We start from the raw sequence: 25,937 nt of genomic DNA, 5'->3' as shown, positions 1-25,937 counted from the left end.
TCATGAAGTTGGACTGTCTGTAGACTCAGTACATAATCCTGACAATGTTTAAGGATGTACCTGGCATGTGCAAAGGTTGTTCCATGCTTGCTGTTGATCAAATTGATTGGAGGAAAACAATCACAGGCAATTTGTTTGAAAAATCTACACAGGGTCTGGGATGCCTAAGAAAAGTGGTCACTGGGGAGGAAAGTTGAGTTTTCACCTACAACTCCCGAGACCAAGGTGGAATCATCCAAATGGTACACAAATTCCCCACAGCCCTAAAAAGTCTTGGGCAACAAAATCCAATGTCAGTCATGTTGATCGTTTTTCAATGAGGCCATCGAAAAAAAACATGACATCCTTGTTTCTCCACTGAGTGCATAGTGCACCAAGAATTTATGATTATGGAGAGAAACATTGTTGCTGCTTACTACACTGAGGTTTTGCAATGCTTGCATAAGAAAGTGAGGCAAAGTCATCCTTAAAAATGGAAGGATGGCAGGATCATGTACCAGGACAATGCATTCAGTTACAAGGTGATGGCAGTTAAGCAGCTCTTGGAGTGAAAAAAAAAAAAAAAAAAAAAAAAACACACCACTCATGAAGCAGCTTCCCTACTCCCCCTGACCTTGTACTATTTGACTTCTGGCTTATCTAAACTGAAAATGGGGCTTCAGGGTCATTGTGTCACTACAGCAGATGACATATAAAAAAAAAAAAAAAAACACCAAAGCAGTCTTAAATGTGTTTAAAGAAAAAATTAAAGAATGTTTCAAAGTTTGTTAGTCCAACTGTTCAAACTCTTATAGTAAAATTCCAGCAAATTTTTGAATGTACCTCATATCATTTGTGTAATGATCTTGTACCCATCCTGTCATTGAGACAATTGTGGCCTATCTGTTAGACTACACAATACTTATCTTCTATCACCCACACACATCAACAAACTGTCTCTAGCCACAGGACTGTTATTGGCTGGATGTTGAATTGTTCAGTTCCTTGGTAACCTAAATGTTTTTCAACCACAATTCTGTGGAGCATCTGAGTTCTACAAGCTGTTTTAAGTATTCTGCAAAAATTAGCATTTTACACTTTGAAATAAAAACCATACATATTAACAAGTTACTGTTATGTAATTTGAATCCCTTTATTTAAAAAGCTGCATATACATATATACAAGGCAAAGATCCAGTGCATATTGGAACCTTACACACAAGAAAGTATGTTGTGTATGGAGAGGGGGGGGGGGTGGACAAACATGACCAGGTCATACTATGGCTAGCAGTTAGCTAATACAGCACAAGTTAGCAATTAGTGTGTGTTCCTACTGAAAATCCTGCCAGACAAGATTTTTTTTTTTTAAATACCAGGAAATGTTTGGACTTACTAAAATTCAATAACACTTAGAGAAAATGTTATGAAGGACTGGTGTAGGAAATAAACAAAAACGGAAGACCACCTATCCAGAGAGCTGATGAAAGAATTCAGGAGGGTAGAAAGTGAACAATTCCCAATTTCTATAAGTTCCCCAGATATCTGAAGGTCACTGTTTCATGAAGCTGTGAAATAACATCTGTACTATCACAAATAGTGTGCCAGATGTGTACCAAACAGTTGATCAATGCTTACAGGGCAAAACAAGTGGCAAGTGCAATCAACATTTCTATAGGATTTAGAGAGGGAGACTCATTAGGAAGGATAGTGACCAGCAATGAGATCTAGGTTAGGATATCCAAAAGCATAAATATTAATCACTAACAAAAAAGCATAAAGACTTTCCATGAATGCAGAAATTCAAAAAATTTCAGCAAGAAAAATCATGGCCGTTTTCTGGGAAGGAGAAGGCATTTTCTTGGGTGAACTGTTGCATTTTGAAGAGAGACTCCCACTATATCTGATGTCCTACCAATTTTTTTATATCCATTCCAAAGTATTCTGCCAATTCCTTACCCATTCCAAGTGTTTGTTACTCAAGTCTGAAAAACACTAAAGCAGTACTGCAATACCTCTAATGGTGAATCTGGTGCATGTCAACTATCATAACAGTGACTATTCTTTTGATGAATTGCACAAACATACTATCCTTGGTATCTGACTACTTGCTTTTTATAACCTGGTATGGACACACTAATCTGTTTCTGGTGGGGGGGGGGGGGGGTCAATTCCTCAAATGGCAGAGGACATATTACTAATAACAGTAGTTGGTCAAGTGTAGTTAGGGAAGAGAAGGAAAAGTGGTATGCCCGTGTAATTTGTTGTACATTACAAGAGGTGGTAATACATGTACATTATGCAATGTATATTATTGCACAAATACAGAAGCATGCTGAAAATATATCATGAGTTAAGTCAGAATGTGTCTGCAATTCTGCTCAGGCATTGGATTCTGAAAGGCTTTGAGGGGATTAATGCCATGACATGCACTTACAGGTAAAAGGAATCTATTTTGGAGAAATGGAATAGATTTGAAAAAAAAAAGTGGTGCCAGGGTCTTTGACAATATCAAGGATACCTTAGGGGATCAGGAAAACTGCTAGTTTGAAGGGGGGGGTGCAGGTGTAATATAGACATGTACATCTGATAATATGGATCAAGTAAAGCTTGTGATTAAGACAAATTGGCATAATAAGGCTAATGAAAACTTGATGGCACCCAAAAATAGTGGATGACGAGTCTCACCATGGTATCTACAATGTATTTAGGATGGACAGGGAAGATAAAAGGGGTGTTGGAGTTATGCTTATCAAAAGAAGTCCAAGAATAACAAAAGCTTTCACAAATTCTGAAGTTATGCATGCTAATAGAGAATGTGTGTGGGGTATAAGGTGGAAACAAAGTGAGTGGGAGTAATCTAATCTACAGCACAGAACATTCTAAAGATTACAACAGAAGGCTCTACACAAAAATGGAATGAATGAGCAACGGTGAATATCTTGCTATGGGTAATTTCAATTTTCTCCTTATTGACTGGAGAAAATGAGGAAAACTTGCCAGTGGACAAAATTTTTAAATTAACTACATGATTTGTATCAACGTGTTAGGAAAAGCACTAGGGGGCAAGAACATTTTAGACTTGATCATCACGTATGAAGCAGATGACATATGGCTGACAATACAGGAACCTTTAGCAGGAGTGATCCCAGTTTGCAGTTGGATGATGGGGGTGCAGTTGTTAGAGGCAAAGAAAAGGAAAAGTCTTAATTTCAGGAAAGGAAACTACAACAGCTCAAGGTGCTATTTGAACTCTTATCAACTGGTTAAGATAGCAGACAGAAAATACATGGGTTAACTATTAAAATTATGGAATATCTTTAAAAAGCAATAGTCACAGAAGCCATAATGTATACACCATTAAAATAGAGCATGAAGAGGTGGATGTCAAGAAGGATGAATAATGGGCTAGCTAATTTAATAATTCAGAAAAACATAGCATTGGAAGTTGAAAATGATGCAAAAAAAGTACTGATGCTTAAAACAGCTGCAATCTGAGCTGTAATAATACCACAGAAAGGTTATGTTGGCTAAAACTGATTATGAGAAATCACTGGCTAAGAACAAAGGATTGGGAACAAGGTGTTTCACATATGTGAATACAAAGAAAAAACAAATCAGATAGGACTCATGTGTAATCAGTTGTAAGTCTTAGAAAATTCAGCTGATATTACAAATGAATTAAACATTTTCTTTGCATTGATATTTGTGCTTAAAAACAAGCAAGGCTCCTGGAGTTTGTGACATATACACAGGAATTTTGAGGGAAGCAGTAAGAATGCATTGAACCATCTGAAATTTGCTTGTAGAGATAAGGAGGTTATACTCCCACTGTACAAGGCAATTCTAAGACCACACCTGAAAAAAGGACAACTCCTTGAAAGGATCCAAAGACTGATAATATGCCTGATGAAATTGGCAGAAGGATATCCAGTATGAAAACAGACTTTGAATGTGGGCCATAGAGCTTGGTAACCTTACAGGCCTTAATTAAGATCTACAAGGATCTGAAAGGAGAAAGTAAAATGAATGAGGCAAAATTTTCACTGTTATGATTCCAAAACTAGGTACCATAAATTCAAGTAGGAGAGGTTTAGACTGGATCGTACAGAAGTTTTGTTTTAGCCTTTAGAGTTATTAATTAGTGGAAGTTACCAAACCATGGGTGTACAAAGACTGATTACTTAAGGAAATCAAGTTCAGCTGGATAAATAACTTAAAGAAGAAAACTTTTTTTTTGGCTACTGCAGCAAAAGCCTGAGACTTTTCAATATATGGCTAATACTAATAAAAAAAATTAAATAATGTTCTTTCAGATCTGGAAAAAGCTTTCAATAGAAAACTTCAGCAAAAAAAAAAGGCTTTCAATTCAATATATATAAGTACACACTTGCACTAATGAAGTGCAAGGGTGTACACTTGTTTAATATAAACAGAAGGATGAAAATGTCACTTCAAAAGAGAGAAACACTATGGTTTTGCTGGTCACTTCACTTAACACCAGATTACTTTCTTGGCAGTTCAAGTGAAAGTTGTACTGCAAAGTTAAAAATGCTGACCAAATGAAAGACAGCTAGGTACATATAAGTTTCAATAAACAATACTGATGACTAATGTGATATAAGTTTGTGAGCAAGTAAATATGAAAATGTTTAAGCATCCTGTCCCAACCTCTAAGTGGTCCTGCACAAACTAATGTAGAAACCTGTTTATTTGTAGCAATTTTTATCAAATTTTTGAGTTATGGTCTCAATATACATGGAACACTACACAAGAGAATGAAAATAATTAAAAATATATCAAATTATATTAAACCAGCCAGTTCACTTTTCAATAGGTTCTTTGGCTGCAAAAAACTTACCCTATCAGCATACTTTCCAGCAGTACTCTCCTTACCAACTGCAACAATTTTATTCCAGAGGCTCTCTGGAACTTCTGAACAGTGATGGCATGATGTAATAGCTGATGAGTGTGGGCTAACAAGGTAAGGCAAATGAAATGGTAACCATTCATCTGAAATTAAATCCAATACGATGATTTCCTCCTCCAGCAGAATTACAAGAGCTTGAGGATTGTCAAAATCTAGAAATAATGAAAGAAGAGAATAATTTGTCTTAGTTGTAAAATATTTTATACTGAGATGATACCATTAGGCAACACAATGTCAAAGCTGTCATCACAGATGTTATGATTCAACTATTAACCCTACTAATACCACACATGAGTAGTAGGATAGCTTATTAATATGCTCAAACTTGCACTGCTTGAATAAGCCTACAAGTACTTACACTGATCAATGTTGAATGATTATCCACAGCACCAAGAACTCTTTAAAACTATATTTATTATTCTTGGTCTGATCACTCTCTCCACTTCTCTCGGGTTACACTGTCTATAATATCACTGTCCATCTGATCAGAGTCATAGTATTGTTTACATCTACTGTGATGTATTCATTTAATGAATACATATGGCAAAAATTTCAGTGTGGGGAGGAGGAAAAAGGTTCTTTATTGTAGCTGATGTCATGAGACTCAAATTTAAAATTCTACTACAGAAAACTAGTTCTGGGATATTTTCCCAGAATTAGTTTTCTATAGTAGAACTTTAAATTTATGTACAATTCCCTGGTGACAGGGCTGCAGGATACTGGTTGCACTTGGCAGCAAAACAAAATCAGTTTATAGCTGTTAACTTTACGTCGACAGAATGGACTGGACAATAATTGATAATCAAAACAATCTCTTTTGGCAGATGAAGCACTTTTCCAATGCCAGTAGCCAATTAGAAAAAAAGATAACACATCCTTGCATCTATTTGCAATGTAATCTACGGGTAATTTTTTTTAACACTTAAAGTAGCAAGAATTTAAACTTTCCTTAAACACAAACAAAGGAAGTTTTTCTGACCCATCAGCATTGCATTGATCACCATTACCCTTTCATTCTCATCACCAGAACACTGCCCACCATTAAAAGAAAGTATTTTATCAGGCATGTAGCAATAAAACTAAATCCTGTTTCATACTTTTAACAAAGCAGGTAATTTTGATTCATGTCAAGTAGACATTCCTTGCAATATCTTCCTTAACTCTCCACAGACAATCTTAAAAATAATGCCATTACTTTTCTTAAACCATTCTAACCAACCTGGATTTGCAGAAAATCCATCCCATTTGTTCAATAAGACATCAGCATTCTCTACCAGAAGTGTACTGGAGAAAGGAGCATCCTGGAAAGCTTGTTTGGATCACAAAACATGCAGCCTCAATTTTTTTTTTGTCATCAGACATTTAATTCAGTTAAAAAATTGCTAGTTTTGGTTTTTATATTTTTTTACAGTTTATACAGATATTTTTATTATGGATAAAGTGGAGTTCGTTATACCAAATATTTTTTACAAATTTCAGTTTAAAAACAATTATCAATGACCTAAAAGCTCAATTTTAGTCATAAGGAAGAGGGAATTTTGTTTAAGCAACTTGCTTTGCATTTTCTATGATCCTGTTGGCTGTAAAAAAGTTCTAAGAACTTCAAGGTCAATACTATTTTCACACTAAAAAATAATCATCATCCAGTAACTCAGTCTTGTGACTAGTCACTTCCTCTGATAAGTTGTCTCCACCTTTGTCTTTTCCAGTTCATTTAGTCTTCTCTCGCTGGCTCATTAGATTTCTTGGGATATTACAGGGTAGTTCCCCATTGCTTTCCCTGTTGGTAGTAGCTTCCTCTAACTGAATCTGCATTTCCTGCCATTGACCTGTTTACGCTCCTCCGCCACCAAAAAAAAATAAATAGTATGATAAAAAAAAACAGGATTGCCACTTTAATATATACTCCACAGCAATGATGATCATTAATCATTTAATTTAAAACTTGCAAAAGTAGTTAATTTTTACAAGGTAACCTTCATGGTAGTTAACTGAGATACTGATTCAAAACCAGGAAAATAAAATACTCTAACAAACCTTTTTTGCCATACCTGGTAAGGCCCCAACTCCCTTTTTGTGATATTAGGATCTTAAGTTTGTTTGTTATATGGTTTTTAGGAGCATTAGCAACTAAGGCCATATTGCTCCGGGGATATGCGGTGGTCATTCCCTGACCTTTCTGCATCCTCCGTATTTGGAGGATCTTAAGTAAATTTTAATATTTGAGTCTTAACCAATGTTTTCCAGTTATCTGGTTCAGGTAAACCATATTAAATAAAGTGATAAAATGCTGCTTCTTGTCAAGACATTGAGAATATTTCATAATTATTAACTGATTTTTTGTGTTATTATAATATCATAGTGTAGTCAGTCATTGTATAACATGTGTATTTTCGATCATACAAGATTTATAAATAGGGGTACGATGTTGCAAATAACACTAACCAAATTTGCTTATGCACAGTTTGGCTTTGCAGTTACAAGAAATGGCACTCTAATGCGGCAGAATCACCCCCAGCTGAACGCAACACTTACTGAGTAATGTATCAAGCATGTATCCTCATTTCTGTTCTTTTTATACTGTAATTGTGCTTTATTCCCTAAAAATAAGTAAAATACTTGAAAAGTGTGAAAAGGAAGCATGAGGGTGAAGATACTGCATGTTCAGAGAGAAAAAGAAAATTTTCAAAAAAATACAAAATTGTGAAATGCTTTGAGCAGAATGAAAGAACATGTGATATTGTGCATGCTACGGGCCTGAAAGGGGCAATGCTGAGAACAATTAAAAAGAATTGCAGAGAAAATAAAAGCAACTTTTATAGCAGGAACTACTCAAAGTGTAACAAAATCCATTAGATCAAGACATATCAGGAACAAGTTTGCATAAGATAAAAGTATTAGGCAATATTTTGGTTATAAATGTGTGTTCAGCACACAACCCTATTTTTCCTATAAGGCCTGTTATTTAGATTGCAGGATTTTGCATTGCACGAGGGCTTCTAGGAACACAACTACTGTGTTATATGAGGACTGACTATACTAATGGACCTAGTACAGATGCAACTATCAAATTAATAGTGAAATACTGAAACTTACTACTGACCAATATCAAAGTGAATTTTATCCGCAATGAACCTTCCATCAGATAAAATAAATAGAATTTTCAGCCTTTTATTAAAAAGGCAGAACTTATGAATGAAAAGAATTCATTTTTGATTACAGCATTAACTCAATGCCTCCAACATAAAGTCCTTATTTGAGGCCTCAAATGCTGTTATTTGCAAGTTATTCAAAGAGTAACAATGCCATTCATAATAAGTGGAGCAATGCAATTCATCCCTTTCCTTCTATTTTTAACATAAGTAAAAAATTCTTGCTACTTTTTTTTTATATTCTTAGCCAGAGAGCTCAGTTTCCTTAATTTTTCCAAACTCACCTTAAATGACTTGACTGAAGACTAGTTTATGTAGGTTTGCATTCCCTGATAATTTATAATCATCCTGTGCATTTTTCTTCTGTCACCAGTCTAGTCAGTTCATCTGACATCCATTTAGGTCTAAATCTTGAATATCTCATAGTTGGTTAAAAAAAAAAAAAAAAAGCTTTGTAGCTTCTATAATTACTTCCTATTTAAAATTTTCATTTGTGAAAAGTTGGTCCCAGTGAAAAGAATATTACATGAACAATCCAATACAATGTTTGCTGCTGCCTAGTAGAGATTCAGAATACATGAAGAATCACAGCTAAAATCTGATCAAGAGTATTGCTTCATCTCATCGCTCTAACATGCTGGAATAGAAAACAGTTATCCAATAAATTCAGGGAAATTCTGCTACTGTATGAGTGACCAATCCATAAGTTGGATTCACTATCTAGAAATTTAAGGCCATTATAATCAAAGTATTTTGATTTACTGGCCCACTTTGTCTTATAGCCAATTAGACTGTACTCCTCCCATTTTTATTTTCCCAGTACTTATTTCACAAAAAATTGATTCAACATAAAAGAGTGTTAAGTACACTGACCACCCACTGATGTTGAATCAGTTTGTGAAAAAACCAAAGCTACTGGCTGCACTTCTGTCCATCACTAATCCCACCTCTATTAGGTGGGATAGACAGCTGTAATGTATAATCAAATAAAGAAAAAGCCACCTTACTAGCATCCTATTTTTATTCTAACTCATATCAGTGATCCTGGAAAGCCACCTAATGTTATATTCAATACACTCCAATGTCTCCTGACAGAAGGCTGTTAGAAGAATGATGAACCCATATATTTGGAAGAAAGCTCCACATCCTAACAGGATCTCTCCACTTGTTCTCAAAAGTTGTACTCTTGTTCTTTATCTTTTTAAAATTTTCTTATTTCAGTGTTTTTCTTCTTGAAAATTCTCATATCCAGCCAGCTCCTAAAAAGGGTAACAAATCCTTCCATCCAATTCCTTAAATCCACTGCCAGTTACTTAAATGCTGATCTCCAGGTAATTCTCTAAAGCAATGAAGAAAACTTAGCTTCAATCATTCTAATAAGTCTTGTCTTATTTTGTGAAAAATAAGAAAAAAAAAGGAGTCTGTTGCTGCTATGAACATCTTCGATGACATTCATATTTCTAGAAGAGATAATCTCTTGGCATAAGCACGTCGCAAATATTGCTTCCACTGCATAAAAAAAATAAAATAAAAAAATTTCTTCTAAAGAACTACTCATTTGTGCAAATCTCAAATTCACCCATCCATGGAATATTGTTAACATCTGGGATAGTGCCCCAAAACCTCAAGCTTCTTGACTCAAAGTGGGCAGTTATTAATTAATGACTTCTCTTATGAAGTCTCTTCATTTTGTCTCAAGCACTTAGTTTCTGCTGCCCTTTCTACAAATACTTCCACGGGCACTTTTCTGAATTGGCATCTGTAATTTCACCCCGCCCCCTTCAAAACCAGTTTGAAAAAGTGCTGCTAAACTCAGAACCAAAATTTTCCTCTTCCTCATTTATCACTTTGTTTTCTAGAATAACCTTCCTTCCCATGTATTTCCTGAAAACTATAACATATAGAAATTGAAGTCTAATGTCAACAAATAACTTCTTCAGTAATTAAGCACACATGCTTGTTCTTTGGGGTGAAAAGTTGTATATAAAAACTATACAAAGCTGGCAATTACTTAATTTTTGTTTTTATAAAAAAATTAAAAATAAGAGAATATTTGATATCAATTACTAGAACATTAAATTTATAAACTTAAACATTAAATTTTCTAAAAATTTAATATTCACATGATCTAAAGAATGTGATAGTTATTAAATAAGGCTACCAGGTACAAGGACCTATGTGAAGATTCATGGACATTGCTGTATGGCCATATTACAGCCTAAAAATGTAAGCTTGAACCAGGAGTGTGATTCAAGTGTACAGTTAGAAGGATACATTTCTTGAACTTTCTAAAGGTTGTATCCAAATTAAAAAAAAAATAAACAGAAGTGCACACTACCATTATTTTTTTTTTAATGGTATTTAATTTCTAAATAAGTAGATTGATCAGGGATGTGTTACCTTTAGAGAAACTATAAACATTGCAAACAGCATAGCTACTATACAAAATGGCTAAAGGCAACCACGCACTTGATTTTTCTCAATAGTAAGGCCATAATGTAAAATCAAGTGCACAAGTTCTGCATACTGTGGCCATACAATTTAGGATTTTCTAGTTTCCCTAAAAAGGTAACAACACCCTGACCAGTGTTGTTATTTAAAATTAAGTAACATATACTACAAGCTGTTCAATATTCTTATTTGACCTTGCATTTTTCATTAAAGTTCATTAATGATAATAGGTTAGATATCATTAATGGGAAGTGTGATCAGTAATACCTCCTAGAATGTGGAAGGAGGCTTCACTGTTATGTGTGACATATGCAACAGTAATTTTCCACATTTATCAGAGATACTCCAACTGACAAATACTGTAATGGGAATGCAAGTTGTTCATGACTAGATCAATTGATTAAAAGACTGCATTGCAATCAACATGACAGGAACAATACACAGTGGCAATATTAGTGCTCAGATCCTCCAAAACTTCTCTCGAAATGGCAGTTTAGTTCTGAATTCCAAACACCACGATGCCAACATGTGAGCTACAAATGAAATCCTTCAGGCCCACATTTGTTGAGCTAATGTGATGACATGCAAAGCAGAATTCCCTTGAATTAATGCAAAGCTAATTGGTTTTTTGATGCACCACAAAACCAAATGCCCATAACAGATATTCCTTTCTGGAGAATATCTGCATTATAAATCAGTCCAATATGTATGAAGAGTTAGAACAATCTTCTGCATGTCACAATCTCAGATGCAACATCTAGTAAGTAATTGATATGATTCATTTGATTTGATACAATGTCTAGTAAGCTTTGATATATTCTTCAGTGGTCTTGTCAACTAAAAACCTAGCCATGTTGAGTAATGTTTGTTTGTTCTGGCGCTCCAAAGACCGGAGATTACTAGTTCCAACAGGATAGAGTCCCTACCTACTATACCAGGGGTGGGCAACCCGCGGCCTTCTAAGATCTTGTGCAGCCTTTGTCACACAAAGATGAAATAAAATCATTAAATATTCAAAACGTTTTAATAATAAAAAGCTCTTTTTTTTCACAATATAGAAACATTCAGATAATTAAAAAAGGAAAATACAAATTTTGATCTAAAAAGTAAAATGTTTAACTTTTTCTATTCATTTTTATGTACCACAAATGATAAAAAACAAAAGCTAATTAATAAAAGAAAAATTCTAATTCTATGTTAAGTTTGTTAAAATAAAAAAAATTTTAACAGAGTTAATAATTTGACGAAAATAGTTTATTTTAAAATTTAAATTGTGAGATCGTGATTCTGTTTTTATGTGCATATTTGTAACTGTGAATATTTTGACAACCGTATGTATTCTTGTCTTGAATTTTGTAATCCTGTAATTTGTTTGATTTCACAATTGCTTAATTTTTAGATTGCCCATCATGTCCAAAAAAATTAAAAGGAAGTTGAGTGAAGAAAACAGAACATTTAAAGCAGTATTGGGAAATGCAGTATTTTCTTATTTCTGTGAAAGACAAAATGGTTTGTTTGATAGGTAATACAGCACTAACAACATTAAAAAATGCAAATCAACATTATCTATCTCACAAGGACCATAAATGTGTAAAATTAGAAGGAGAAGCTTGTAAATCTGCACTTCAAAAAATGAAAGAAAAACAGCACCAGGAAAAGGCTTTTGGTGCTTTTATTAAGCAAGGAACTTCTTGCAACTGATGTTACATACAAAATAGCACATATACTTGGAAAAAAAGCAAACCATTTAGTGACATCGAAATGATAAAAGAATGTATTATGGAAGCAGTAGGATGTTTAGATCCGGAAAAAGTTGACAAATACAAACAATTACCTCTTTCAAGAAAAACTATAACTAATAGACAACATGAATTAGCTCAGAATGTAGGATAGCTTCAGGTAATAATTCACTCTAAAGATTTATATTTTTCAATAACATTAGATGAAACCACTGATAGAAATGACTCTGCTCAAATATTATATTTGATTCATGCTATAACTGAAGATTTTCATTGTTACAAGGAACTACTGGCTTTGGGTACACTCACTGGAAGGACTCATGGAATTGATATTTTTAACAACTTTAAAGAAATGTCTTGAGAGAGGACTAAACCTTGGTAACCTGGTGAGTGTATGCACTGACGGTACACCTTCTATGAGAGGAAAGCGAGGATTCGTTTCATTGTTAAAAAACAAAAAGCCCAATTTAGAAAAGTTAAATTTCGTTCCACTGTATATTACACCAACAAAACGTTTGTGCTAAATCCTCCACATTGAGCAATACTTCGGACAAAATTATTGCAATTGTTAACTTTATTCGAGTAAATGCTTTAAGACAGCCAATTTCGAAGCATGCTTATATTGGATGATGAGACAATGTCGACTTGCCATATTATTGTAAAGTGTGCTGGTTATTCAAAAGGACAAATTTTAGTAAAAGTTTTGGCTTTGCAAGAACAACAAGAATGATTTATCAGATGAAGAATTTTGTAGAAGTGCTGCGTTTTTGTGTGATATTATGGAAAAGCAAAATGAATTAAATGTTTATTTGCAGGGAAAAACAAGACATATGACATGTAGCAAAAAATTCAGGTATTTTGAAAAAATACTTCTCTAAATCAGAAATATCTGGGGAACATTTCCCTCATTTAAAATGAGGGAAATGTTACCCAGATAAACTTTCAAAGACTACATAACCATATTGGATATGCTAATTGAAGAATACAATGATAGATTTTCTGATTTTGAAGAACATACTTCAGAAATGAAATTTGTGTACGAGCCAAATTTAGTTGATATACTGATGGCACCCACGGAACTACAGATGGAATTAATTGAATTAGGAGAAGATAATGATACTTTTTTGATACAAAAAAAAAATCCTATTGAAATATGGAAAAATGCAGTTGAATACCCATGTTTACGTCAACATGCTCGTCGACTGCCATCTTGATTATTGTTGCAAATCAACTTTTTCATACCTTACACAAATTAAGTCATTTAAGGACTCAGATATCTGATATTCATTTAGAAGACCAACTCAAGTTGCATACAGCTAAGATGGAGCCTAATATCCAGTTATCTAATTAAAAACAAACCCAAAAATCTCATTAGTTAATTATCAAAAAAGATGTTTCGGCTGAAACCAATGCATTCTGACAAGTTTAGCTCATTAAAAATGTGCAATCGAAGTGGTTTCAGCCGAGACATCTTTTTTGGCAAACAACTCAACCACTAAAACATCAAATCTTCAACTCATTAAATTATTTTTTACAATAGTACAGTTTTTCTAATTATTCTTGTATAATATACAGAGAGAATGTTAAATAATTGCTATAAATTTTCATTTGAATAACAATTTAGAAAATAATTTATTATCTTTGTAATTATATTTTTTTAAAAATTGTGTTCATATAAAATGTAGGTGGATGTATTATAGTGAGAATATTGTAAATATGTTTTATTGAAATTTATTTGCCTTTTCTATAATTATATGTAATAAAATTTGACACAGATAATTATGTTTTAATTCGTAAGTAGTGGTTCAAAAGATCGGTGTGGCCTTTCCACTATTTCTTAAAATAAATATGGCCTTTTATTCAAAAAAGGTTGCCCACCCCTGTACTATACCATCAGTGTCAGGGCACATGTGCTTAGGGATAGGAAAATACCTGAAGACCTGTTCTCTCCCCTCGTGCAATAATGTCCTCTGTGGCTTTAAGGAGTGTATAAACACAATTACTAAATGCAAACAACTTGACCAGTTATAGCATTGCAGGATCATAGTTTTCACTGCTGTAAAATTTAAGAGTCAAACCAATCTGAAAGCAGCAAGTGTTGCTGCATTATATCAGCATAAGTGCAATAATGTACACTGATCCTAGATAATTATACTAGAATGGTGCAACACAAAGCTTTTGGATTAGTTTGGCTCCTAATTTTGCAAAGCCAATATCACAGTGCTTAAAATACTGAAAATGCTAACGAATAGATTGAATACTCAAATAATTCAGTAATATATGGATCCTAAAATACTTACCTGATTCATCATTTATGTCACTAATAACAAAGAAGTCCACTACTTTTGATGTAAAATCAAGTACCTGATGTTTCCCTCCACTTATTATTGTTAAGGAATTTTTTTCTCTATAAGAAGCTCGTGTAAGTCCACCAGAAAATATATAAAAGTCATCTCTAAATACAGGAAAGGAAAGAAAAAGAACATTAATTGGCAAAATGATAACCTTTCATAAAAACCACATTGAATGGTAACACAATTAGAATTTCATGTACAATGGATTCCGGTTATTTGGGCCACTGGTTAATCGGGGCAGCAGTTTATTTGGGGCAAATCTTAAAAAAAAACAGAAGCCAATCGAGAAAATAGCCAGGGTTTACTTTGTTTAATTGAGACAACATTCCGTTTAATTGGGGCAGGAGACTGCAACACACAGTACAGTCTGATTTCTGGAGGTCACACCCATACAACAATTAGCAGTCACCTGTTTATTGGGCTTTTCTGTTAGTACAATATCAAACGGATAGTAAACTCGATCTTACTGAATTAGCAATAATACTGACAGCTGGATTTCTGTGGGTTATTATGGTGAAATGTGCTTACACTTCCATGGAATTTTGAATCATATAAAAAAATTAATTTTCAGAATCTTCTCTTCATTCCTATTTTTAAAGCTTCATAACTTGTTACTCCATTCTCAATTGCACTTATAGTGTTACTTGCAATTTGTGTGTACCGATTTCTTTGTTATTGATTACTTATCTTTTTACTGTTTTAAATTTTAACCACCATCCACAAATGTCAGTGAACAGAAATGTCAACTAGTTAGTGTGTACATATTACAGTACGTATTAATCATTCCAATTATCACAATTTTCATTATCGTTTAATTTTTTAATTGGTAAAGTAATAAAGGGTAAATTTATGCTTAATATATCTTTACTTTTATAGCCTGTGGAAATATTCCTCCTATTTTTGCTAATTAGAATCACTGTTTAATAGAATTAAAATTCAATTCACAAACATGATCACAATGACCAGTGCTTACTACACATCGTATAGCAAACAGTACTTTACTATGGTGACTCCACTGTAACATCATTTGATTGTACAGGGAACCAATTGTAAAGCTGGAGTCCACTGTATTTAACTTTTTTTTATGTGAAACTTCGGATAATTGGGGCAGCCACTTAATCAGGCCAAAATGCACTAGTCCCAATGTGTCCCAAATAACCAGAATAGACTGTAAATATTATTACTGCAGAGATTGGTTATTACAAGTTTACTACAATATACTTACCCTCCTTTCACAGTACTCCACAATATCTTTGGAATTGGCATGCAGGAAAATGGCCCTGAAAAGAGAGATGGTTATGCAGAATTGAATTAGTGTATGAAAACTAACTACTTTGAACTAAGGAAAAGTATAAGGTGATATTAATTTAAAATTAAACTAAGTAAGAGAAAACAAGGAAAATTCATATACCATAATGGATTATAGGATTTTGAGCAAGTTGAGATGTGTTTGATATGTTCCATACAACATAACTACCATCATCATGAGCACTGATGAATTCAGTTCCATTTCTATGCCAGGTGAGGTATTCTAGCTTCTGCAATAGAAATTAGATTTACAGTAGCTTTTATTTACTCAAATAAAAAATTAAAAAAAAAAAAGCTTTAGTGATTAAAATATTTCAAGCAAATCATAACTAGTTTTAAATATGGATAACACAAGTACAGAAAACATAAGTATAGCAGTGTGCTTAATGAGTTCCAAATTCTCCATATTATGTTTTAATAAAGAATATAAACAAACTGCTTAGTCAACAAAAAATATTCAATATCAATTAAAGCAATTTTGTTGATTTCTCAAGTAGTTTGGCCAACAATAGTTACTTTAACTGGGTAATGCCACAAATACTGTACTGGATATTTCTGTACAGCAATATCTGAAAATAAAAGTAATAAAGGGCACAAACATACTATTTTCCCCAACTGTTATACCCTGTTTATTCCTATTTATATAGCATATAAATCCCACAGGTTAATGGCGAGAAAATACTTTAGAGTTACACCAAATGTTCAAAGTGACTTCAACGGAATTTGAAGAAACAGTTATCAATTAGAGTAATTTTCCTTCAATAGTTATAACCTTCCCTCTATTTTTTTCTGGTTATATAGCCTTCAAAAATATTCAACTGAAATATAACCAGAGGAAATTTAAATAATTTAATTTCAAATCTACAATTCAAAATTAACATTGGTACCAGCAAAATGAAGAATGTTCACACATCTGGAAATAAGACATCTGATGCCAACAGTATTTAGTTTACTCAACCCTTTTAAAGCCTTAATTAAATATTGGGTTTATATAGAGATGCATTGTTTCCAGTTGTTGCAATTTACAGAACAAGTCTTCATTGATAAGAATATACATCTTTCTTTCAAGACATCTCCATAGGCAGGTGGGAAGGAGCAGCAGTGTGCAGCACACTCTTCTTGATTAGACCGGGGTTCAAGCCTGTCACCACCAAATACGGAGGATGCGGAAAGGTCAAGGGAATGACCACCACATATTCCCAGAGCAATATGGCCTTAGTTGCTAATGCTCCTAAAAAAACCCAAATAAAACTTTCTTAAAATGTGTATTGGCTTAAGATATGTCCTATTTTTATTAGCTAAGTTCTTACATATTATTGATTGTCCTAGTACCCTATCTGCACTGCTCAGAGAAAAAAAAAATGCTGAATGTACAAATTTTCAGAATGACCTAGGGCTCTAAGCAGAGTAACCCCTCAATACTTTTTGCTATGCCCCCTGTTTCTAATCTTGAAAAATATAGAATGGTTTAAAAAAGGCAACATTGTAAAATTTTCAGATAATATAAAAGTCGGGAGGGTAGTTAACAATCAGGGTCAGATTCAGCATATTTGAAAAAATTTAGACATGTTTCATGGGTAGTTTAAAAAAATACCCTGTTGCAAGGAAGGCACACTGTACCCATTGTGTATCCAAGGAAGGCACACTATATTTAACATATACATTTGAAAATAATTCAGATGGCATAATTCTTATGGGTTTTGGTAATTAACTATGAGGAGTTTACCTCAATATAGTGTGTAGAACACTTCCATATGATACCCTCCAGAAATTAAAACAGAAAAAACGAAAAAAAAACAGACAACTTACCGGTACATTTGAGTAAAATATAAATAATTTTTAAAAAATCAATTTAACACAATTCAAATCAATTTAATACAATTAAAAGAATCTAACGAAAATATTCAAAACGATTTTCCTTCCTCTTGAGGATTGAGAGCCTTGGCATGATGCACCCAATGCACACCCCAATTTGCATGGCCCTGCTTCTTAACTAAGAGCTTATCCAACCTCTCCTCATGTCCTCTTTTTCCTTTCTGTACATATTGTATGCTCCATATTCAAATTCTGCATCCTTTATGTCTGAGTAATATCATCTCCAATATCCCAAATGTTTGCATTTGATGACTTAATCAGTACTTCAAATTTATCCAATTGTTTACTGTGCTCCTAGCATTAATGTACATGCAAGTATACATGCACTTGTTCTTACTCTTAGTTACCCTAACATAGCTCATGTATTTGCTTGTTTCATGATGAACCATAGCAGGGCTTGAATTCCCTGACATCTTACTTTCCAGGCTACTGCATGTTCTAGTAGTGCAAGAATCACTTCAGCTCTGAATATAGCTCTAGTTAATCTATTAGTATGTGTATCCCACCAACTAGTAATTTTCCTACCCACATAACACTGCCATGATAGCATCAGAGGAAGGAAAATAGTTTTGAATATTTGTTAGATTCTTTTAATTGCATTAATTTAATTTTTAATTGTTTTAAATTGATTTGAATTGTGTTTAAATTGATTTTTTTAAATTATTTATATTTTACTGAAATGTACTGGTAAGTTGTCAATTTTTTCGTTTTTATTTCTGGAGGGTATCATACGGAAGTGTTCTACGCACTATATTGAGGTAAACTCCTCTTATTATTTTACTAATTATTATCAACGTAGAACATTGAGTAGTACAGCTCTGATTCATACTATCTAGGTAATTAACTATATAATATCAGTGTGGATACACCATAGTTAATCCATAAATTTGAACTACTGTAGAAGGCATCGTTTTAATAGTATCTCATATTGTGGGTGCTTTCCCATCGAGATAGCTGGTATTTTTTTCACATTGAGATAGCTGGTATTTGTCGATTTTTTCATTTTAATTTCTGGAGAGTATCACACGGAAGTGTTCTACGCACTATATTGAGGTAAACTCCTCTTATTATTTTACTAATATTATTATCAATGTAGAACATATTGAGTAGTACGGCTCTGATTCATACTATCTAGGTAATTAACTATATAATATCGGTGTGGATACACCATAGTTAACCCATAAATTTGAACTACTGTAGAAGGCATTGTTTTAATAGTATCTCATATTGTGGGTGCTTTCACATTGAGATAGCTGGTATTCCCCCCCAACTGCCTTTTCCTATTATATATATATATATATATATATATATATATATATATAGGGTCAGCGTTGTTTTTTTTGTTTTGGCATGAAATTTTTATGGCCGGATGCCCTTCTTGACGCCAACCCTCACCTGGTATGCAGTGGTCTTTCCCTGACCTTCTCCATCCTCCGTATTTGGTGGTCACAGGCTCAAACCCTGGTCTAATCAAGAAGCATGTGCTATGCACTACTGCTCCTGCCCACCTGCTACGGAGGTGCCTTATAACGAGATAACTGGTATTGAAAGATAACTGGTAACATAAACAATGCTTCTCTAGTAGAGAAAACTACTGTTATTTATTTTCAAAGGATACCACCACCCAGATGACCGCTTTAAGGCTAGTGGGCAGGCAGATACCCTGGTAGCCATCACAGTTGAAGTTATATCCACAATATGAGAGATGCCAAAGGGTGTTGGTAATAATGTATTTGAAAACAAAACGCACATGGCATAATCCTTATGGGTTTTGGTAATTAACTATATAATATCGGTGTGGATACACCATAGTTAACCCATAAATTTAACTATGTATGTAGCTTAGAAGGCATCGTTTTAATAGTATCTCAATATTGTGGGTGCCTTCACAATGATTGTCCTAGTACCCTAGAACAATCGTTGTGACATCAGCAGGTGGACACTTCATCAGTGCCTGCCCACTGGTGATGAAGCCCACTAGCTTCGAAACAATTGTCTGGGTGGTGGTATCCTCTGAAAATAAGAGTAGTCTTCTCTACTAGAGAAGCGTTATTTATTTGAAGTAGTGCAATACCAGCTATCTCATTGTGAAGGCACCCACAATATGAGATACTATTAAAATGTCTTCTACACTACATACGTCGTTCAAATTTATGGGATAACTATGGTGTATCCACACCGATATTATATAGTTAACATATACAGTAAAACACATGTGTGTGTATGAATGAATGTGTTTTATTGTATATGTTAAAATAAAAAACAATCCAAAAAAAAAAAAAAAAAAAAACACTAAATAAGAACTCACATTTACAACTATTTGTAAATTGTATAAAAATATATTTATTCCTCAGAATAGAATCCAAAGTGATGAATACTCATGGAGCACAGGTTGAGATACTGATTGCCAATAAGTAATACCTATATGGAGAATTACTAGGAAGATGCAAACTGCAAAGATTGATGACCATCTTGAGAAGGGTGGAGGGGTTACTTATATAAATGAGGGCATTGGGCACAAATAGAAAATTTTGGGGAGGAAGATTTGGGGAGGGTTGGATTTCCAAGTTTATTACTTTTGTACAGCATGTTGTAGAACACTAGCATAAATTTCCTGCTGCACAGTCAAGGCTCTTTTTTTTTTTGTGTTAGTAAAGTTCAAAGCAGAACTCAAACTTCACCCATTTACCCAAAATGGAAAAGTTTGAGTGATAGAATCAATTGTTCCCCCAATTGGCAGAATCAGGAAAGGTCCACTTCCTTGCATCATTTAGTCATAATACTAACTGAAGGGAATTTTTTTTTTAATACTGTCAAGAGTGAATGGTGTTTTGATACTCAGACATTAAAGTTAGTACACAGTGTAAGCAGGCAGGCAGCCAGAAAAAAAAAAAAGAGCCCTATTAGGGGTTTATTATACCCTTGTATCTAGAGAGAAGGATGTTACAGTTCCATTATACAAGTCAATGGTAAGACTACATTTAGAACACTGTGCCCAAGGTCTGGAAGTTGCATTTAATAAAATACATGACTCTTGGACTCTTCCTTAAAGAGTCCAAATACAAGTAACTCATCTGGTGAGAAAATGGAACTGAGAAGGAACAGCAGAATGCTAGTGAAACCTCAACATCTCTTCACCCCTTTGGCTTTGCAAACTGCAGTGGCAGTTATTTAACTTATTTGGAATGGGTTGCTTGTTAAATGTAAATACTAAGACTTGCAAAGATTAGTGCTATAGTTTTGGTGGATCACCCTTGAAGGTACATCATTCTGATAGTTTTCTGATTAAACCATGTGATCACTGTGTGCTGAAGATAATTCCATATATATGGATATGGAATGTTTCTTTACATTTGGCAATAAACTTTTCATGAAGGTATATACAATACCTAAAAAAGATATTGCTTCATATGTTTGATGTAATGTGTAAAGAAGAACTTTGAACAATCACTATGTCGCATGCAATTTAGTAGGCATTTTCTAGAAAATTGACTTATGATTTCAAAGTCAGCAGAAAAGAACAAGCAAAAATAATTTATGACGCTAGATAATAATGATGAAACCTTTTATATATGATATACATCACAAAAAAAAAAAAAAACACACACACACAAAGTTACAACTGAATTACCGATAAACTTAGTTAAGTTTTTGGAAAAAACAATTTGTTATCCATCTCAGTCTAAATACTGAATGCTATTTTAAATAAATATAGCATCAGTTTTAATAGCATATAAAAAGTAAACTTACTTGATTTCCTACAAAAGTGTTTTCTGCTGTTGAAGTATTCATGTTGAACAAAACGGTAAGGCCACTATTATAACCAATGAGAATTGTATCTGGATGACTAGGATGCTCAGCAATTGCTTTCACTAATCCAGGATTTATTTTGTAGTCATCTGGTACACTGAAAACAGAATATGATTTACTGGGCAATTAATTAAATTTAATACTGGGCAAAAGAGGAATTTGACATAATGACAAATAACATGAGTAGCCATTACATATGATATAAATCAGAAAAATGTCAAAACCTAAATGTAACTAAACTGTATATTAAAAATGCTTGTGCATTTTTAATATACAATTGTACACTATTTTAATATATGTTTGTACATTGAAATTAATGGACCATACCAGAGAGGAAATTTGGCATCTACAACTTCATTAGCTTACTATACAGATATTCCTTGCATTAAACAATTTATTCCAAGAAATTGCCAAGTAAAGTGCAGACTTTTTTACATGGGAAAAATTTCGGTTGCATTCCAAAATGAGGTGTGTGGGTGGGAATAGTACTGAAATTTAATCAGATGATGAATCAACTGATGCTGATACAGGTCCTTGAGGTTGTCACAGACATTCTCTCAGATATGCCAGACAAGCTGTACTTCCTACCTGGGCGTCTAAAACACTGATGGAACTGATATTAGAGTGACACTCAAGTCAAGTGGACCCAATTTTGGCAAAGCCCGGATGGTCTGTGACAGCCAAATCCTCTGCTTGCACATTCACGATGGTGGGACTGTTAGCCATCCTTGGTATAAACCTCCATGCACAAGTACATGGGGGGTGATCACCCAGGTGTGAACCGACGTAAGCAGGGATCGAGGTGTGGCACCCACACCACATGGAGGAAAGCAGCCCCTCTATGTTACCAGGCAGTACTAGGTGGTAGATGACTCATCAACCGGTGCAATACCACCACTTTGCTTATTGGAGGCTTGAAGTGGGGGAACCCATGTTTAGTCTCTAGAGCTAAGTTCTCGTCAACCCTTCCCTATCTCTTCCATCATGCAGTACGATTTATGACTTTTGAGGTTATGATGAACATTGTGGCAAGATCCAATATTCCTTACATTTCGAGGGTACAGCTCAAAAATGGTGTTCGCAGGCCAGCCGCTAGTTAGTACACTGGACCAAACCTGTTGGTAACTCTAGGAGGCTTCCGGATCAGCTAGTGTATAATCTTGCTACCCCAACTCTGCCAGATAGTGACTGGAGGGAGTCCGAGTAGTGTGTATGCGGGGAGCATTGTCAAGGCCATGTTATGTCAAGGATCTGGGTATATTCTTACCATGTGTACGCCATATCCAAAAATTTCATTACTTCATACAGCATGTCCCACCCACTTTTTCTTACTATTGAATACACCATGAATTGTCAAACTAATAGTGCAAGCTTATCTGCGATATACTAATAGGGCAAGCTTATCCTAATTCATTTCACAAATATACGTGGTCTCAATTCTAATCTCAACGATGTCCATTTCCACTTGCAGTCATCCAAACCCCATGTGCTTTTTCTGACAGAATCTCAGTTATCGGTTGATTCAACAACTGCTAATCTCAGATGTCCAATTAATCACTGTATGATTCCTTTTGCCTCAAAGGTGGTACTTGTGCATATGTCCATTCTGATATTCCCTGTCAGAGACTTGGCAATTTGGAATCCCCTCTCTTTGATCTTCTCTGGCTTAATCTCTCTACCTCATTGTTCCAAATTCATCTGTTGTCTCTACCGTTCTCCCAACTCCACTAATCACTTGGAGCTCTTTGACTCCCTCTCTTTGCAACTTGACTTTCTCCAGTCCAACTTTCCTAACAGCAAGGTAATTTTAATGTTTGCAACTCCAGCTGGCTTCCGTTTTCCAGTCACACCGACCCAGCAGGTCGAGATGCTGAGGCTTTTGCAATTACTAATGACCTAGCACAGATTGTTCATTTACCTACAAGAATACCGGACAATCTTAATCATACAGCCAATATGCTTGATCTTTTTCTCAGAAACAATCCTTCTATAAGTACATGGTCGCAGTGAGAGGTACTTAGGCACTTCAGATCACAACTTGGTGATTGTCTCTTCTCCAATGGAACCCTTATCTCATGGCTATTCCCAACCTCGTGTTGTTTGGCATTACAAGAATGCAAAATGGGATGACTTGCAAGATTTTTCTTTTCCTTGGTCGGATTACTGTTTCAAAACTTCTGATGCCAACATTGCTCAGATCTTGTCAGTGAAATTATTCTTGCAGGAATGGAATCCTTTATCCCACACCCCACTTTAAAACCTTGCCCTTTATCTAAACCGTGTATTTCCAATAAATGCGCTAAGGCTGTTCAAGAGAAGAATGTTGCATATCATAATTGACTTGTTTCTAATTCTTCAGTTTCATTTTCTGCCTACACCAAAGCTCACAATAATTGTAAAGCAGTTATTAATCAGTCCAAACTAGAGTTTAAACAGGCTAAGAGTAGAAAACTTGCTTCTTGCCCTAATGGTAGCTGAGCATTCTGGTCTCTTGCCAAATGCATTGGCTGCAACTTTTGCCGATCTCTGCTCCCACCAGTCCAAACCAGATGGTTCTGTTGTCACTTCAGCCAAGGATAAAGATGAACTGCTAGCATCCCATTTTTTTTTTTCTAAGTCACGTATTATTGATCTTGGTAAAACACCTCCCACCATTCCCAACACGCTCCATTCAATGCCTCCTGTGGTCTTCTGTCAAAAGGATTTTGACGAATCTTGATGCTAACAAAGCTCCAGGTCCTGATGGTATTTCTCCACTTGTTCTCAAAACCTGCGCTCCTGAACTTACTATTCTTTGCCACTTTTTTTCATTTTCTTATTCCAAAGGTGTCTTTCCTTCTTGGAAATTTGCTCATATCCAGCCAGTTCCTAAAAAGGGTGACAAATCACTCCCATCCAATTATCATCCCATTGCAATTACTTCTATTCTTCCTAAAGTAATGGAGAAATCAATTAACCACCAACTCTTAAACTACCTAGAAACCTTCCATCTGATCAATGATCACCAGTATGGATTCCATCAGTGCCGATCCACTGGTGATATTCTGGCTTATGTTACCCATTTATAGACTAATTCAATGGAAAGGTTCAGTGAAACAAGTAGTTGCTCTTGACATCTCTAAGGCTTTTGATCATGTTTGGCATAAAGGTCTTCTAAACAAGCTTCCATCTTATGGTTTGCCAACTGTTTTTAGTAATTGGTTATCCAGTTTTCTCTCTGATCGCTCACTGAGGGTGATGGTAGATGGCTCTCTGTCTTCTAACTTCTCCTCTAATGCCAGTGTACCCCATGGTTCAGTTCTTTCCCCCACTCTTTTCCTCTTATATATTAATGACCTTCCATTGACTGGAAATCCTATCCATAGTTTTGCTGATGATAGCACATTGCATTCAACTTTCCATTTTGAGAAACCTTGTCCTGCTCAATCAGCTTCAAGTTCTCGAAAATCTGCTACCAATTCCTTAAATGCCAATCTTTAGGTAATTTGCCAGTGGGGCAAAGACAACTTAGTTTATTTCAACCCTTCTAAAATTCAGTCTTGTCTTATATCTTGCAAAAAAGGATTCTTCTGCTCCTATGCTTATCTTTAGTGACACTCCGATTTCTGGGCAAAATGATATCTCTTTTGGGATTACCCTGACTTCTAATCTCTCTTGGCACAAGCACATTACAAATATTGCTTCTTCTGCATCTAAAAAACTTTCTTTCGCTCTCGGCGTTACTTTTCTTCCAAACAACTGCTCACTCTGTATAAATTGCAAATCCGCCCTGCCATGGAATATTGTTCCCACATCTGGGGTGGTGTCCCCAAAACCTCTCTCAGGCTTCTCGATTCCATTCAGAAGAGGGCAGTTAGGTTAATTAATGATTCATCTCTAACAGAGCCTCTCCACTCGCTGTCTCAGACTTACTGTTTCTGCTGCATGCCTCTTCTACAGATACTTCCATGGGCACTGTTCTTCTGAATTGGCTTCTATAATTCCCGCTCTATAGTTCAAAACAGTCCAAACACGTGCCACCACCAGCCAACATCCATTTACTGTCCAACTTCAAACTCACAGAATCAACTTTTCATCTTCCTCGTTTATTCATTCAACTGCCGTTTTCTGGAACAACCTTCCTTCATACATATTTCCTGAAAATTAGTCTACAGAAGTTCAAGTCCAATGTCAACAAATATTTTCTTTCGTCTTCTCAACCTCCAACCCAAGCACGGTACTAAGTATTATAGGTTCTAATACCTCTCGTGTTTGGGGTTTACATAAAAAAAATAAATAAATAAAAAAGCCTGTGTAGGCAGACTGATTTTCAGCTCTGTTGAAGAAATAATCAAGAGATGGT

At 34.7% G+C, this 25,937-nt stretch overlaps 1 protein-coding gene across 3 annotated transcripts in view; it reads right to left on the bottom strand.

Moving 5' to 3' along the window:
- The window catches only part of LOC150086374 (lethal(2) giant larvae protein homolog 1-like), a 242,693-nt gene that overhangs the window by 69,825 nt on the left and 146,931 nt on the right, over window positions 1-25,937 (bottom strand). For all 3 annotated transcript variants that reach the window (XM_090372550.1, XM_090372551.1, XM_090372552.1), the window contains exons 7-11: window positions 21,536-21,692; window positions 16,014-16,140; window positions 15,828-15,882; window positions 14,549-14,703; window positions 4,838-5,058 (exon numbers count right to left, since the gene is read on the bottom strand). In XM_090372550.1, the coding sequence (XP_090228676.1) occupies window positions 4,838-5,058; window positions 14,549-14,703; window positions 15,828-15,882; window positions 16,014-16,140; window positions 21,536-21,692 (715 nt within the window). The remainder of the gene's footprint in view (window positions 1-4,837; window positions 5,059-14,548; window positions 14,704-15,827; window positions 15,883-16,013; window positions 16,141-21,535; window positions 21,693-25,937) is intronic.

The sequence above is a fragment of the Mastigoproctus giganteus genome, chromosome 4, assembly GCF_048544385.1.
Source record: "Mastigoproctus giganteus isolate SK-2022 chromosome 4, ASM4854438v1, whole genome shotgun sequence".
Lineage (NCBI taxonomy): Eukaryota > Metazoa > Arthropoda > Arachnida > Uropygi > Thelyphonidae > Mastigoproctus > Mastigoproctus giganteus.
This window is presented reverse-complemented; position numbering and strand designations above follow the sequence as displayed.